Consider the following 17,936-nt stretch of genomic DNA (forward strand, 5'->3'; position numbering starts at 1 on the left):
GGAACTACAAACCTCAGCATCAGTGTAAGCTATGACAAATTGCAGAACCAATCATCTTGGGAGCCCCACGCTGCCTATCCGCATACTTGCCCTGATCTGCAGGACAGGGAGGAGCTTACACTGCAATGGGTGGGGCTTTGTCCAGAACATCTAGGGTAGTGTTTGGACAGATTAAAGCAAGAGATACCGCTGCCCAGAAGGATGCAGCACAGTCACACGAGGGTTTATAGCAGGGATGGGCCCTCCAACTGTTGTTGGACTGCACATCCCAGCATGCACTGCTACCGTTTTGCCATTTAGCCATACTAAAACTGTTGCAGGGCATGCTGGGATGTGTAGTTCAACAACAGCTGGAGGGCCAAAGGTTCCACGTCCCTGGTTTATAGGATGCTAAGGGGGCTCCGCTACTTATCTGTCTAGGGGTCGGCCCAGTGTAACCCTTATATAAAGACCGTGCTTTGTCAGTGACCTAGGCACCTATACAATAGGATCGATCCTCTTAATGTTGTCAGACAATTAGAGAAAGTAGAGATGAATCCGTGTAACTGTGCTGCAACAAACACAACGTCTCAGCTCCAACAATCCCGGCTTTGCTTTGTGTTATGTTTGCGTGAATAAATGTGAACATTCCCCGAACAGTGTGACTTACCATCCATTCCGATATAATTATATCCACTTTCTCAACCGGTAGATCAATCTCTTCTATCCTTCCTTTAATCAGCGAGATTCTATCTTCTAACTTATTCAGCCTGAAAGCAACAATCAAACATGGGCGCGCGTTAGTATCAGACGCGGCGTACAGCTATGCAGCGTGATTCCCGCTGACAGGGAGATAGATGGTGTGGGAAGAATGACCAAATCTGAAATATCACTTCCTTTACTTTAACATATATTAATAAATGTTCATCAATACATGTGTGTAGGGATCTTAGAAGATTGTCAGTGTGTGGAGGTGGGAAAAACCATACAGACATTTACTAAACGTTAGTACATACAACAGCGCCAGCATGCTCCACAATGCCTAAAAAATAAAGTTATTTTCGGGTCTAGTTCGTGTTTAAACAAGATACGGTATATAGACGAAAGTATTCGGACACCCGACCATTACACCGGCAGGGACTGATGACACGGTGTATAAATACATATACTGTAATACGGAGCTGGTCCACCTTTTGCAGCTGCAACTGCTCCCACACTCCCTGGAAGCTTCCACTAGATGTTGGGGTGTTTGTGCACATTCGCTTATGAGGTCAGGCACTGATGTTGGACGAGAAGGCCGGAGGCTGGCAATGTCCGTTCCAGCTCATCCCAAAGGTGCTCGATGGGGCTAAGGTCAGGGATCTGTGCAGTCACACTGAACACCTCAAAACCATGGGGTTATTCCGACCTGATGGTACGGCTGCGAATTTGACTGCGCTTGAGTACGGATCGCAGTTATGCTGGAATAGAAAAGGGCCTTCCCCAAACTGGTGCCACAAAGGTGGAAGCAGCATTGTTCAAATGTCTTGGTATACTGAAGCATTCAGATTGCCATTCAGGGGAGATAAGGGGTCTAACCCAAACCCTGAAATACAAGCCCAATACTATTATCCCTCCTCCACCAAAAAGTTACAGCCGACACAATGCAGGCAGGTAACATTCTCCCGGCATGCGCCGAATCCAGACTCACCCATCTGACTGGCACACAGAAAAGTGTGATTCACTAACCCCCCTCTGTGATTTCACGTGGTCTGCTGCTTCGTGGCCAAGTTGCGGATTTCCAAGAACATCACGGTAATCCCATTGCCATAGCATCAATTGTAGCCTCCAAGCTAACACCTAATTTTTTAAATGTTGGTCCTGACTTTTTTTTATGCCACGTCCATTGCATCCTTATTGACTAACAGAACCCGTGGTGGCCCTATGGTGAAGTCGCCCTGCACTCGCCAAGGATTCCCATTTCTCCCTTGGGGTTTAACATTTCCTAGATCCTTTGCTTTGTATGTTACAAACCCTAGTCCGCATTGGAGGTCATACGGATTGGTGATATACAGCTTACATTTGCGCCGCTGGCAACGCTGATGTGCTAATCTATACTTGTAAATCGAAATACACTTTACTTATACAATTTACAGAGGATTTTGCCCTTACTTCAGGAATTCGCTAAGTTTTAAAAATATGAAAGCTCCGTATTTAAAGGAAGGTTTAAATCACCACCCCTGGGCCGCACACTCAGCAATTCCCTGGGCAAGAAGAGACACTTCACATCAAGTTATCCTCATTCCAAAAATCCCCAATACAATATCAGGAAAACGTTATATAAGACCAGAAACTAAGTTTCCACCTGGGCCCATCCAGAAGTCTAAAGATGTTCTTGTTCCCTACGGTCTCTGTCCCCCTCCAGCTGCCTCCTGTCCCACTTTCTCCTTCTCTCTTACCCGCTTGGTAGAAGGCCGTAACATAACAAATGTGGAAAAAGAGAAGTGCGGTGAATACTTTCCAGATGCACTGTTATGCTGGGTACACCCCAGACCGATTTCAGCTCAATCCCCCCAATTTTGACGCGTTGTACTACTGATTGGATGTAAAAATAGCAGAATTGTACAATTTTTCAGTACGATTCCAATGCGATGCGCTCGCCTGCCGGTCATTTGTCGGATTGGAGATTTTACTTGCTGCACTAAAGATTCATCATCTACATTGGGTTGGGTACAAATCCATCGTCGACCATCGTAGGTTTTCAAGGAAATCGTTTCACGACCGTCGCACAATCATGGTCGTTCTGGTGTGTCCCCTACATAAGCGCTGTGAATACTTTCCGGATGCACTGTAAGTAAGTGCCAAGGCTCAGCTACAGCAACATGGTATGCTGGACGTCTCCTTAGTTGGCATTTGCTGGATCACACTTTGCCAGCTTATTATTTTATTACTGCAGCACAGTTCAAAATTCACACACCAACTGCCAGTGAGTCTGCTAGGAATGGCAGTTGGTGGCAGTGGGTGTGGCTCCCCAATTTGAATTTTGAATTATGCTGCAGCCCCACCTCTGAGCCACCTAATGACCTGCAGGTACGCGCATCATTAAGGATATGGTCGATCAGCCGACATGACGAAGGTCGACATACAATAGGTTGACCACTAAAGGTCGACATGTAAAATAGGTCAACATAAGCATTAGGTCAACAATGGGAAGTTCGACAGTCAAAAGGTCGACACAAGCTTTTCAAATTTATTTCCAAAACATGTGGTATTTCATTGCCTACAATGCACTAGAGCATGGAGGGGAGACTATAATGGTGTTCCGAGCACAGTGAAGAACCGTGCCCGAGCGCAGCAATCCATGCGAGGGGTCGCGGCACACTGATATGGTGTCCGTGCCCCGGAGCATGGCGAGTACAGCAATCCATGCGAGGGGACGCGGCACACTGATACGGTGTCCGTGGCCGGAGCATGGCGAGCGCAGCAATCCAGCGAGAGGACTCGGCACGCTGATACGGTGTCTGCACCCGGAGCATGGCGAGTGCAGCAATCCATGCGAGGGGACGCGGCACACTGATACGGTGTCCGTACCCCGGAGCATGGCGAGTGCAGCAATCCAGCGAGGGGACGCGGCACACTGATACGGTGACTGCACCCGGAGCATGGCGAGCGCAGCAATCCAGCGAGGGGACGCGGCACACTGATACGGTGTCTGCACCCGGAGCATGGCGAGCGCAGCAATCCATGCGAGGGGACGCGGCACACTGATACGGTGTCCGTGCCCCGGAGCATGGCGAGTGCAGCAATCCATGCGAGGGGACACGGCACACTGATACGGTGTCCGTGGCCGGAGCATGGCGAGCGCAGCAATCCAGCGAGGGGACGCGGCACACTGATACGGTGACTGCACCCGGAGCATGGCAAGCGCAGCAATCCAGCGAGGGGACGCGGCATACTGATACGGTGTCCGCGCCCCGGAGCATGGCGAGCACAGCAATCCAGCGAGGGGACGCGGCACACTGATACGGTGACTGCACCCGGAGCATGGCGAGCGCAGCAATCCAGCGAGGGGACGCGGCACACTGATACGGTGACTGCACCCGGAGCATGGCGAGCGCAGCAATCCAGCGAGGGGACGCGGCACACTGATACGGTGTCCGTGGCCGGAGCATGGCGAGCGCAGCAATCCAGCGAGGGGACGCGGCACACTGATACGGTGACTGCACCCGGAGCATGGCGAGCGCAGCAATCCAGCGAGGGGACGCGGCACACTGATACGGTGTCCGCGCCCCGGAGCATGGCGAGCGCAGCAATCCATGCGAGGGGACGCAGCATACTTATACGGTGTCTGCACCCGGAGCATGGCGAGCGCAGCAATCCATGCGAGGGGACGCGGTACACTGATACGGTGTCCGTGGCCGGAGCATGGTGAGCGTAGCAATCCAACGAGGGGACGTGGCACGCTGATACGGTGTCTGCACCCGGAGCATGGCGAGCGCAGCAATCCAGTGAGGGGACGCGGCACACTGATATGGTGTCCGCGCCCCGGAGCATGGCGAGCGCAGCAATCCATGTGAGGGGACGCAGCACACTTATACGGTGTCTGCACCCGGAGCATGGCGAGTGCAGCAATCCATGCGAGGGGACGCGGCACACTGATACGGTGTCCGTGGCCGGAGCATGGTGAGCGTAGCAATCCAGCGAGGGGACGCGGCACGCTGATACGGTGTCTGCACCCGGAGCATGGCGAGCGCAGCAATCCAGTGAGGGGACGCGGCACAATGATACGGTGTCCGCGCCCCGGAGCATGGCGAGCGCAGCAATCCAGCGAGGGGACGCGGCACACTGATACGGTGTCCGTGGCCGGAGCATGGCGAGCGCAGCAATCCAGCGAGGGGACGCGGCACACTGATACGGTGTCCGTGGCCGGAGCATGGCGAGCGCAGCAATCCAGCGAGGGGACGCGGCACACTGATACGGTGACTGCACCCGGAGCATGGCGAGCGCAGCAATCCAGTGAGGGGACGCGGCACACTGATACGGTGTCCGCGCCCCGGAGCATGGCGAGCGCAGCAATCCATGCATGGGGACGCAGCACACTTATACGGTGTCTGCACCCGGAGCATGGCGAGCGCAGCAATCCATGCGAGGGGACGCGGCACACTGATACGGTGTCCGTGGCCGGAGCATGGTGAGCGTAGCAATCCAGCGAGGGGACGTGGCACACTGATACGGTGTCTGCACCCGGAGCATGGCGAGCGCAGCAATCCAGTGAGGGGACGCGGCACACTGATACGGTGTCCGCGCCCCGGAGCATGGCGAGCGCAGCAAACCATGCGAGGGGACGCAGCACACTTATACGGTGTCTGCACCCGGAGCATGGCGAGTGCAGCAATCCATGCGAGGGGACGCGGCACACTGATACGGTGTCCGTGGCCGGAGCATGGTGAGCGTAGCAATCCAGCGAGGGGACGCGGCACGCTGATACGGTGTCTGCACCCGGAGCATGGCGAGCGCAGCAATCCAGTGAGGGGACGCGGCACACTGATACGGTGTCCGCGCCCCGGAGCATGGCGAGCGCAGCAATCCAGCGAGGGGACGCGGCACACTGATACGGTGTCCGTGGCCGGAGCATGGCGAGCGCAGCAATCCAGCGAGGGGACGCGGCACACTGATATGGTGTCCGCGGCCGGAGCATGGCGAGCGCAGCAATCCAGCGAGGGGACGCGGCACACTGATATGGTGTCTGCACCCGGAGCATGGCGAGTGCAGCAATCCATGCGAGGGGACGCAGCATACTTATACGGTGTCTGCACCCGGAGCATGGCGAGCGCAGCAATCCATGCGAGGGGATAAAAAAAAAATAATAATTAGAAGCTCATGTTGACCTTTTGACTGTTACATTGTTGACCTAATACTTGTGTAGACATTCCATCCCTGACAATCTTAGCCATGTCGACCTATTTCATGTGTCGATTTAAGACCTGACAACCTCCAGTGGTCGACCTTCATACAGTCCACCCTATGACCTAATTTTATATCCGCTACGTATGCATGTCTTCAATATTGACCTGTGTTGTCATGGGGGGGATAGGACCAAAGTCAGCAGAAATCTGAAATTTAAATGCACAAAAAGAAAATGAAGAAGACTCCGAACTCAATCTCTGCGGATGTACTATCAACATGACAGTGAATGTTACTGGCGACAGTATAATTAGTCACTGTGGTGAGATGTGCTTGGAGCACTGGCGTCCTTATCTCCCCGCACCCGCTGCTATCTCTCCCCGCGCCGCAGCCGTCCTCTGCACCCCGGGAATCTCATTACAGGCGTAATTGAAAAACATGACCCCATGAAACAAAGGAACAAAAAGATGTCACGGGTGAGCGGCGATCTGAACTCTTGAACTGGCCCTCGCCTTACCATGAGACACGTATGTGTGGTAAACACGTAATTAGCTGTAGATCATCTATATATATATATGTCTAGTGTCCGTGTGTCTCTGAGTGAAACAATCTCTTTCTCACACATGCGCAAACACAGAAGCGGACTTACTAGTGCATTGAGATCTACTAAGTTGTACATTAAACAGTGACAAGGTTAAGACAACTTTAGTAAACTCAATAGTAACATAAATAAACACATTATATATATATATATATATATATATATATATAGATAGATAGATAGATAGATAGATAGATAGATAGATAGATAGATAGATAGATAGATAGATAGAGAGAGAGAGAGAGAGAGAGAGAGAGAGAGAGAGAGAGACAGAGAGACAGAGAGAGAGAAGGGGTATAGAGGTGCACTAGTAGGTGTTTCACCAGAAGCCTATACACATTGGTACAAAAAATATAAAAATGTATTCTATATAACAGTTTAAAAACAATTGAGTTTCATAGAAGAATTCACATAGAAATTGTCCAGTGCTTGATACCACTTTTAGCCAGTGTTTTCCTTAAATAACCCTACGCATTTCGTCCCAAAGGGACTTCTTCAAGGGTGACAAGGTATCAATCTATTGTTAAATCTTTTCAAATGGTAGAAAAGCCAGAAATGGGCAAAACCATAGGATGAATCGATATTAACAGTGTCGATATAAACTGTCAGGGTATCTGGTAGCTTGTTCACCCAGAGTGTCAGTGGGGTGCAATGTTCTCCTATTTATGTTCCAGCGGATAATATATATATATATATATATATATATATATATATATATATATATATATATATATATATAGATAGTTAGATAGTTAGATAGATAGATAGATAGATAGATAGATAGATAGATAGATAGATAGATATTGTAGGGGCTCTGCACTCACTAAATTAACTGATATTAATAAATAGTGGAGATTTAGTTCATGAATGCTTTTTAAAAGCACAGTCTGCTGTGAGCTTTAGACCAGATAGCATGCCTGGAATCAAACATTGATGTGATAGCTATGTGTATTGTAGCCACTCTGAGCGATAGAGTTAGGACCTGCAGAAAAGTGGGGTCCCGTGAAGGGGGCTGCAGGCTAAAATGCATTGATCAATTCATGAACCAAATCTCCACTATTTATTAATATCAGTAAATTTAGTGAGTGCAGAGCCCCTACAATTTCTGTTTAAACAATGTGGTCACAAGCCATAGGGCACCCTAAAACTAGGAAAGGTGAGTGCCGATGTTAAGTGTATATATATATATGTGCAGGTAGATCCGGCTCTCCGTGTAAACTTTGTAGTGCGCCGGGTGCCCGTACAGCATGAAATTGGACAAATCAGCAGGGGGAGATACAGCACCCCTGGCGTCTTTGTAAAATAAATATACCTGGCGAAAATGCAATAGAGGCATTGAAACATTGTACCACACCAGTGTAATTATTTTACAAAGACGCCAGGAGTGCTGTACCTCCCGCTGAATATATATACACACACACACATATATATATATATATATATATATATATATATATATATATATATATATACACATATACATAGACAAAAAAAGCAATATCCTCATATGCACTCATAGCTTGAGGTACACCGACTATGGGACAGATTCTCTAAGCTTCAAAAGTGATAAAATGGAGAGTGATAAACAGCCAGCCAATCAGCTCCTACCTGCTATGTCACAGACTGTGTTTGAAATTGTCAGGCAGGAGCCGATTGGCTGGCTGTTTATCACTCCCCATTGAATCACTTTTGAAGCTTAGAGAATCTGGCCCTCTATAAGCTGCTGGTAAGAGAACACTCCCTTTTTCCTGATTTAGTTACCAGCCTTGAGGGTCGCTAAAATGATTTCTATATACATTTGCCTAGACTGTTTAATCGTGAATATTTAGGTTGGCTGAATTATAAAGATTCAGGTGTTCCAGGACCCGTGTAGCTGCCGGTGTAAATGGTCCCATCATGGGTTGGGACATCAGAGTAGGACGGTTAAGTCAGCCAAGTAACCGCTGCCCAATCAGGGGGCTGGGGGAGGTACTTGCAGTTTATGGCCAGCCACGCTGGCCATCAAGGTGTGTATAGCACCAACAGCACTGCTCCAAATTAAAGCTGCCCCCGACCTTGGCTGCGCCGTATGTCCTGCTCTCCCTGGTGCTGATCCAGCCGCTGCTGCACTGACCACTGCCGGACAGGCACTTCCTGGAGGGGAGACTTGTCGGACACGCCCACTTGTCAGAGTGACTTGACCTGACCACACCCCCTCCTAACCTACACTCAGCAGCCACACACCAGTATATAGCTCAGTGGGGGGGAAATGATGATAATACACCTTTTGAGGAAACCGTCCCATTTCTATGACGGAGAAACGCGTCAAGGATTGAGCCCCACTAATTCTGATCCCTTGAGCTGTCCAGGAATTATCGACTGTCTTTATTATCGACTGTCTTTATTATCGACTGTCTTTATTATCGACTGTCTTTACCAATTCCACAAATGTCACCTCTGCGGCATCCACCATACACCACCTTCTCTGGCAACAGCTTAATTTCCATCTTACCACCCATCGCCCGTTGGCGGGCTGATGAGCGACGCTGAGGGCAGCCTACCGCAAGCGACTTACGGAGATTAACATCGCAGCCGGTGCCTGTCAGAGATCTGACATGAGGCGCCGAGGTCCGTGATCTGCAGACGGCGCCTTGGTCATTCATTGCTGGACCCTTAATATCAGGACCCGGTAAGCTCCGGGAAAATTGGGACAGAGATTTAAAGTGATACTTCACGTGGAACTACAGCTATAATAATGCCTATATAACAGACTCTATGTGGTGCAACATTTGGTGACGTTACTTATTATATTGCTCTATTAAGAACATTGTTCTCTTTATTGGACACAAACTAATCCACTAGGAAGTGGCAACAATTTGTTCTTTTTGTGGAGAAAAAAACTGAGATCCACTATACACCTATGAGCCGGGATATTGCTAATAAATTGTCTACATAAATGGACAGTGCTCCGGGATTGTATTAATTAGTGTAAACTGGATTTTATTAAGGTTGCTTGATATTAAATGTATTTTAATTGCTTTGATTTTTATAAATAAATATAATTCAACTGGCATATGTGCGCTCTCTTTGTTAGATTTATTTTGGGAATAATAATGGTATGGAAGGGGAATCAGGTACTATCAGTGGCTCTTGCTGTCATTTGTCACAGTTCAGTGTGTCATCTGGAGACACTCTCAGCCTGGCAACAACATGTAATCCCCCTTCGTAACAATCAGGCAATCCCCCCATGGCTACGAGCATGTAAACCCCCTATGGCAACGGGCATGGAATCCCCCCTGTCAACAAGCATGGAGTCCCTGGCAAGCTCTGGCAATTATAGGGAAAAGCAGGGCTGACCCAGTTTCAATTCGAATTGCTGTGTAAATGTGGTATGAAGCTGGGTCCGACCCTGGATACACCAGTGTTTGACGACCAGGGTCCAACCAGGGATTTTGTTGAAAAAGGGGTATAGGAGGGGTCACTTACACTACAAAATCACAGGGTAGAAAGACACAGTCACTACATGCAGAGTGGCATCCATACAATGTACGTGTCGTGTTCAATGACCCTAGAATGTTTCTCTCTGGGTTTCTCTCCCCATAGCAAGAAACAATATTAATCCCATCCTGCACCCTCTCCGTGACATCTTTGGCGTTTACATGACAATTTCTGGGCACATATAATGTGAAGATGTAAACATAGATATCTGGGAACTATACAGAATATATATGCACTACGCCGACACTATACGGAACATATATGCGCTACGCCGACACTATACGGAATATATATGCGCTACGCCGACACTATACGAAATATATATGCGCTACGCCGGCACTATGCAAAATATATATATGCGCTACGCCGACACTATGCAGAATATATATATGCGCTACGCCGACACTATACGGAACATATATGCGCTACGCCGACACTATACGGAATATATATGCGCTACGCCAACACTATACGAAATATATATGCGCTACGCCGGCACTATGCAAAATATATATATGCGCTACGCCGACACTATGCAGAATATATATATATGCGCTACGCCGACACTATACGGAATATATATGCGCTACGCCGACACTATACGGAATATATGTGCTACACCAACACTATACGGAACATATGCGCTACACCAACACCATATGGAATATATATGGGCTACACCTACACTATACAGAATATATATGTGCTACACCGACACTATACGGAATATATATGCGCTACGTTGACACTATATGGAATATATATGCGCTACACCGACACTATATGGAATATATATATGTGCTACACCTACACTATATGGAATATATATATGTGCTACACCTACACTATATGGAATATATATGTGCTTCACCTACACTATATGGAATATATATGCGCTACGCTGACACTATACGGAATATATATGCGCTACACCGACACTATACAGAATATAAATGCGCTACACCGACACTATACAGAATATATATGCGCTACGCCGACACTATACAGAATATATATGTGCTATGCTGATACTATACAGAATATATATGTGCTACACCAACACTGTATGGAATATATATGTGCTACACTATATGGAATATATATGCGCTACGCCGACACTATACAGAATATATATGCGCTACGCCGACACTATACAGAATATATATGCGCTACGCCGACACTTTACAGAATATATATGCGCTACGCCGACACTTTACAGAATATATATGCGCTACGCCGACACTATACAGAATATATATGTGCTACACCAACACTGTATGGAATATATATGTGCTACGCCTACACTATATGGAATATATATGCGCTACACCGTCACTGTATGGAATATATATGTGCTACACCTACACTATATGGAATATATATGCGCTACGCCGACACTATACAGAATATATATGCGCTACGCCGACACTATACAGAATATATATGCGCTACGCCGACACTATACAGAATATATATGCGATACGCCGACACTATACAGAATATATATGTGCTATGCTGACACTATACAGAATATATATGTGCTACACCAACACTGTATGGAATATATATGTGCTACACCTACACTATATGGAATATATATGCGCTACGCCGACACTATACAGAATATATATGCGCTTCACCCTCACTGTATGGAATATATATGCGCTACACCGTCACTGTACGGAATATATATGTGCTATGGTGACACTATACAGAATATATATGCGCTACACCATATGGAATATATATGCGCTACGCCGACACTATACAGAATATATATGTGCTTTGCTGACACTATACAGAATATATATGTGCTACACCAACACTGTATGGAATATATATGTGCTACACCTACACTATATGGAATATATATGCGCTACGCTTACACGATACAGAATATTCACATCACCCAAAATGGGAACAAACTGCAGCATAAAAAGAAAAAAAAAAGCATAAGAATCCCTGGGAGAGGGAACAACAGACAATAAAATAGATGGTGCAGCGCCTTCCGAACCCACGACAAACACATCTACTCTGTTTGTGACGATTTAGCTTACGCTTGTGTTTTACTGCCTGTGCTGCGCTCCGGAACATCGGCTGAGGGCAGGACGCTGGTCTCCGCCAGCTCAGCTGAAACCATCCAGCATGACTGGGGTCTGTTCCAAGTCACGATGTCAGCCAAAAAGGTCTGCACAAAACCCAGCACAGTGTTCTGCCCCCCATCCAAAATCAATAGCGTGCTGCCTCACAAGTCAGCCCGGGACACCTGGAAGACCCCTGGCAATGAGGCTCGGAGAGGAAAACTCTGTGGAACCAGGTTCTAGGGACATAACAAATGGATTTCACCGACGCTCCAGATGGCCAGAACTGTCTCATTTCGGCTGTAAAGCAAAGCAGGCAGATACAGGGAATAATGTCCTCCTGTGACATAAAGGTGGCACCGCGGCATTACCGCGGCAAAATGCCGACAGCTGCACCACACCACGCAACAGAAGCAACTCTGTTATATGTTGTTTTAGCCACACTATTGCTGATAGAAATTGCTAAAACTGTGGCAGGGCATGCTGGGATGTGTAGTTTCACAACAGCTGGACAGGCCTGCTCTAGCACCAGTGAGGGCAGACTTTCATTCAGAAGGGAAACAATTAATATGTGATGTATCACCACAGAAGCTGTAGCGATGTATCGTCTAAAATTTGCCCTTTGAAATTAAAATATACCCTCGTCACCGATTGGGTGCAGGGTGTGAATCAATGGGTCGATGGTATCTAGGTTGAAATGCATAAGGTCGACACTGACAAAAAAACTCATGTAGACCGTTTGTCAATGTCGACATCTAGGTACGTGGACACCTTCCAACCCCCACAAAAAAAAAAATCTTCAAAAACTCAAAACTTTTTCATGATGACCCTTTCTCAATATCGGCCGAGTGTATGTCACTGGTTTCCGTCTAATCTGAATATCACATACACAAACATTTATTTATTTTTTGCCGAAAATATGCATTTTTGTACTGGTCAAAGATCATACAAAATTGGGATCGTGCGTTTATTCCCATTTGCCTTCCCAGACAATGCCTGCCACTGTGCTGCCGCGCTGCTGCTTCTGCTTTCCTGCCTGCCAGCCACTTCTGTCCTTGAACTACTGTAAGCAGCATATTTCTGGCCACATGATTTTGAGCTGCGTTACAAAGAAATAAGGAAAGGTGCAATGAGCAACTTCAGAGATGCCAGTCTTACCAACTGCTTTTTTCACTATTAAGGCCCTGCACACACTGAGATGTAAGATGCACAATAGTACAATCAGTGAGGCAGATTAACAGCATTCGGCTAAAAACAGATTTAAGCCTGAAGGTTCCAAAGTTCCAGACAAGGAAGGAAAACGAGAAGCTCTTCTGTCCATCCTCTTATGGCATGGACCATGCTCTAGACATGACACCTGCCAATCAATTGTGTCCCAGGCTACAGTACCTGTCTATTAGGGACATCCCTGGTAGAGGAGGGGCTATGGCCTGTGGCACTGCACTAATAGGACATTTCCTAGTCACATATATCCTGGGACTCGTCCTTCCTGTCCTCGCACACCACAGAGCGCCATTCTCCCAGGTTACAGTACCTGTCTATTAGGGACATCCCTGGTAGAGGAGGGGCTATGGCCTGTGGCACTGCACTAATAGGACATTTCCTAGTCACATATATCCTGGGACTCGTCCTTCCTGTCCTCACACACCACAGAGCGCCATTCTCCCAGGTTACAGTACCTGTCTATTAGCGACATCCCTGGTAGAGAAGGGACTATGGCCTGTGGCAATGAGCTAATAGGACATTTCCTAGTCGTATATATCCTGGGACTCGGTCCTTCATGTACTCACACACACCACAGAGCGCCATTCTCCCAGCTACCTACCGGATTATGTCCATTGCGTTGTAGATGATTTCTGACTGGTCGACACCAATCACTTTCCTGGCGCCAGCCTTTGCCGCAAACATGGAAAGAATCCCTGTGCCGCAGCCCACGTCCAGCACAACCTGTGTAAGGAACACACACACACACACACATCAGTATCACAGCACATGGGGCTCTTACACACTGAGCCACAGGGTACACACTGAGCCACAGGGTACAGCACCCATCTGAGGGGATTGCCCCAATATCCGCCTACATATTAGGGAACGGTAAAACAGATTTAAAAAATGCGGAAATTTACATGGGATGTGATAGAAATATTAAATGTACACCGAGACCTTATATACATCATGTAACTATGTATACAGTATGGAATAATGAACCAATCTGACCCTCAACCCTAAAGAGTCTCGTCTATGTCTGGAGCTGGATTACAGCACAAACTGTTCTGAACATAAAGGTCATTTACTAAACACGGTGCGGAAGCAACAGGGAGTAAATGGTATTTGTGCGCTCTGCTTAGTAAATGACCCGGAACATTTCATTAAAACAACAAAAACTGAATTGTGAGACTTCGTTACATGCTGTAAATCATTTCGGCTGCAAGCGTCCAGAATACGGGTTTGTGGCGACATTTGTGCTGATTATTTAAGGTTTTTTCTGCTCAGTGTGCAAAATAATCAGTATAAGAATACATTATGGGTCTTTATTGTAAAACAAAAGAAAGGATGGAGAGAAGCTGCCAGGGAGAGTAGGGATGGTGCCAGGGAGAGTAGGGAGGGTCCCAGGTAGAGTAGGGAGGGTCCCAGGTAGAGTAGGGAGGGTCCCAGGAAGAGTAGGGAGGGTAACAGGGAGTGTAGGGAGGGTGCCAGGGAGAGAAGGAATCAGAAGACAGGGTGCTAGGTTAGAAGGGAGGAATCAGACGACAGGGTGCTAGGTTAGAAGGAAGGAATCAGACGACAGGGTGCTAGGTTAGAAGGAAGGAATCAGACGACAGGGTGCTAGGTTAGAAGGGAGGAATAGGACGACAGGGTGCTAGGTTAGAAGGGAGGAATCAGAAGAGAGGGTGCTAGAATAGAAGGGAGGAATCAGAAGAGAGGGTGCTAGGTTAGAAGGGAGGAATCAGAAGAGAGGGTGCTAGGTTAGAAGGGAGGAATCAGAAGAGAGGGTGCTAGGTTAGAAGGGAGGAATCAGAAGACAGGGTGCTAGGTTAGAATGGAGGAATCAGAAGACAGGGTGCTAGGCTAGAAGGGAGGAATCAGACGACAGGGTGCTAGGTTAGAAGGGAGGAATCAGACGACAGGGTGCTAGGTTAGAAGGGAGGAATCAGAAGACAGGGTGCTGGGTTAGAAGGGAGGAATCAGACGACAGGGTGCTGGGTTAGAAGGGAGGAATCAGAAGACAGGGTGCTGGGTTAGAAGGGAGGAATCAGAAGACAGGGTGCTGGGTTAGAAGGGAGGAATCAGACGACAGGGTGCTGGGTTAGAAGGGAGGAATCAGACGACAGGGTGCTGGGTTAGAAGGGAGGAATCAGACGACAGGGTGCTGGGTTAGAAGGGAGGAATCAGAAGACAGGGTGCTAGGTTAGAAGGGAGGAATCAGACGACAGGGTGCTAGGTTAGAAGGGAGGAATCAGACGACAGGGTGCTAGGTTAGAAGGGAGGAATCAGACGACAGGGTGCTAGGTTAGAAGTGAGGAATCAGACGACAGGGTGCTAGGTTAGAAGGGAGGAATCAGACGACAGGGTGCTAGGTTAGAAGGGAGGAATCAGACGACAGGGTGCTAGGTTAGAAGGGAGGAATCAGAAGACAGGGTGCTAGGTTAGAAGGGAGGAATCAGACGACAGGGTGCTAGGTTAGAAGGGAGGAATCAGAAGACAGGGTGCTAGGTTAGAAGGGAGGAATCAGACGACAGGGTGCTAGGTTAGAAGTGAGGAATCAGACGACAGGGTGCTAGGTTAGAAGTGAGGAATCAGACGACAGGGTGCTAGGTTAGAAGGGAGGAATCAGACGACAGGGTGCTAGGTTAGAAGGGAGGAATCAGACGACAGGGTGCTAGGTTAGAAGGGAGGAATCAGAAGACAGGGTGCTAGGTTAGAAGGGAGGAATCAGACAACAGGGTGCTAGGTTAGAAGGGAGGAATCAGACGACAGGGTGCTAGGTTAGAAGGGAGGAATCAGACAACAGGGTGCTAGGTTAGAAGTGAGGAATCAGAAGACAGGGTGCTAGGTTAGAAGGGAGGAATCAGACGACAGGGTGCTAGGTTAGAAGGGAGGAATCAGAAGACAGGGTGCTAGGTTAGAAGGGAGGAATCAGACGACAGGGTGCTAGGTTAGAAGTGAGGAATCAGACGACAGGGTGCTAGGTTAGAAGGGAGGAATCAGACGACAGGGTGCTAGGTTAGAAGGGAGGAATCAGAAGACAGGGTGCTAGGTTAGAAGGGAGGAATCAGAAGACAGGGTGCTAGGTTAGAAGGGAGGAATCAGACGACAGGGTGCTAGGTTAGAAGGGAGGAATCAGACGACAGGGTGCTAGGTTAGAAGTGAGGAATCAGACGACAGGGTGCTAGGTTAGAAGGGAGGAATCAGAAGACAGGGTGCTAGGTTAGAAGGGAGGAATCAGAAGACAGGGTGCTAGGTTAGAAGGGAGGAATCAGACGACAGGGTGCTAGGTTAGAAGGGAGGAATCAGACGACAGGGTGCTAGGTTAGAAGGGAGGAATCAGACAACAGGGTGCTAGGTTAGAAGTGAGGAATCAGAAGACAGGGTGCTAGGTTAGAAGGGAGGAATCAGACGACAGGGTGCTAGGTTAGAAGGGAGGAATCAGACAACAGGGTGCTAGGTTAGAAGTGAGGAATCAGAAGACAGGGTGCTAGGTTAGAAGGGAGGAATCAGACGACAGGGTGCTAGGTTAGAAGGGAGGAATCAGACGACCGGGTGCTAGGTTAGAAGTGAGGAATCAGGTGACAGGGTGCTAGGTTAGAAGTGAGGAATCAGAAGACAGGGTGCTAGGTTAGAAGGGAGGAATCAGAAGACAGGGTGCTAGGTTAGAAGGGAGGAATCAGAAGACAGGGTGCTAGGTTAGAAGGGAGGAATCAGACAACAGGGTGCTAGGTTAGAAGTGAGGAATCAAAAGACAGGGTGCTAGGTTAGAAGGGAGGAATCAGACGACAGGGTGCTAGGTTAGAAGGGAGGAATCAGAAGACAGGGTGCTAGGTTAGAAGTGAGGAATCAGACGACAGGGTGCTAGGTTAGAAGGGAGGAATCAGACGACAGGGTGCTAGGTTAGAAGGGAGGAATCAGACAACAGGGTGCTAGGTTAGAAGGGAGGAATCAGAAGACAGGGTGCTAGGTTAGAAGGGAGGAATCAGACAACAGGGTGCTAGGTTAGAAGGGAGGAATCAGAAGACAGGGTGCTAGGTTAGAAGTGAGGAATCAGACGACAGGGTGCTAGGTTAGAAGGGAGGAATCAGAAGACAGGGTGCTAGGTTAGAAGGGAGGAATCAGACGACAGGGTGCTAGGTTAGAAGGGAGGAATCAGACGACAGGGTGCTAGGTTAAAAGGGAGGAATCAGAAGACAGGGTGCTAGGTTAGAAGGGAGGAATCAGACGAAAGGGTGCTAGGTTAGAAGGGAGGAATCAGACGACAGGGTGCTAGGTTAGAAGGGAGGAATCAGAAGACAGGGTGCTAGGTTAGAAGGGAGGAATCAGACGACAGGGTGCTAGGTTAGAAGGGAGGAATCAGACGACAGGGTGCTAGGTTAAAAGGGAGGAATCAGAAGACAGGGTGCTAGGTTAGAAGGGAGGAATCAGACGAAAGGGTGCTAGGTTAGAAGGGAGGAATCAGACGACAGGGTGCTAGGTTAGAAGGGAGGAATCAGAAGACAGGGTGCTAGGTTAGAAGGGAGGAATCAGACGACAGGGTGCTAGGTTAGAAGGGAGGAATCAGAAGACAGGGTGCTAGGTTAGAAGGGAGGAATCAGACGACAGGGTGCTAGGTTAGAAGGGAGGAATCAGACGACAGGGTGCTAGGTTAGAAGGGAGGAATCAGACGACAGGGTGCTAGGTTAGAAGGGAGGAATCAGACAACA

At 48.1% G+C, this 17,936-nt stretch overlaps 1 protein-coding gene across 1 annotated transcript in view; it reads right to left on the minus strand.

Moving 5' to 3' along the window:
* Positions 1–17,936, minus strand: part of PRMT3 (protein arginine methyltransferase 3) — an 83,232-nt gene that overhangs the window by 38,089 nt on the left and 27,207 nt on the right. Inside the window, exons 9-10 of the mRNA XM_083164047.1 lie at positions 13,847–13,968; positions 650–749 (exon numbers count right to left, since the gene is read on the minus strand). Coding sequence (XP_083020173.1) covers positions 650–749; positions 13,847–13,968 — 222 coding nt within the window. The remainder of the gene's footprint in view (positions 1–649; positions 750–13,846; positions 13,969–17,936) is intronic.

This window comes from Crinia signifera, chromosome 11 (genome assembly GCF_055691185.1).
Source record: "Crinia signifera chromosome 11, ASM5569118v1, whole genome shotgun sequence".
Taxonomy (NCBI): domain Eukaryota; kingdom Metazoa; phylum Chordata; class Amphibia; order Anura; family Myobatrachidae; genus Crinia; species Crinia signifera.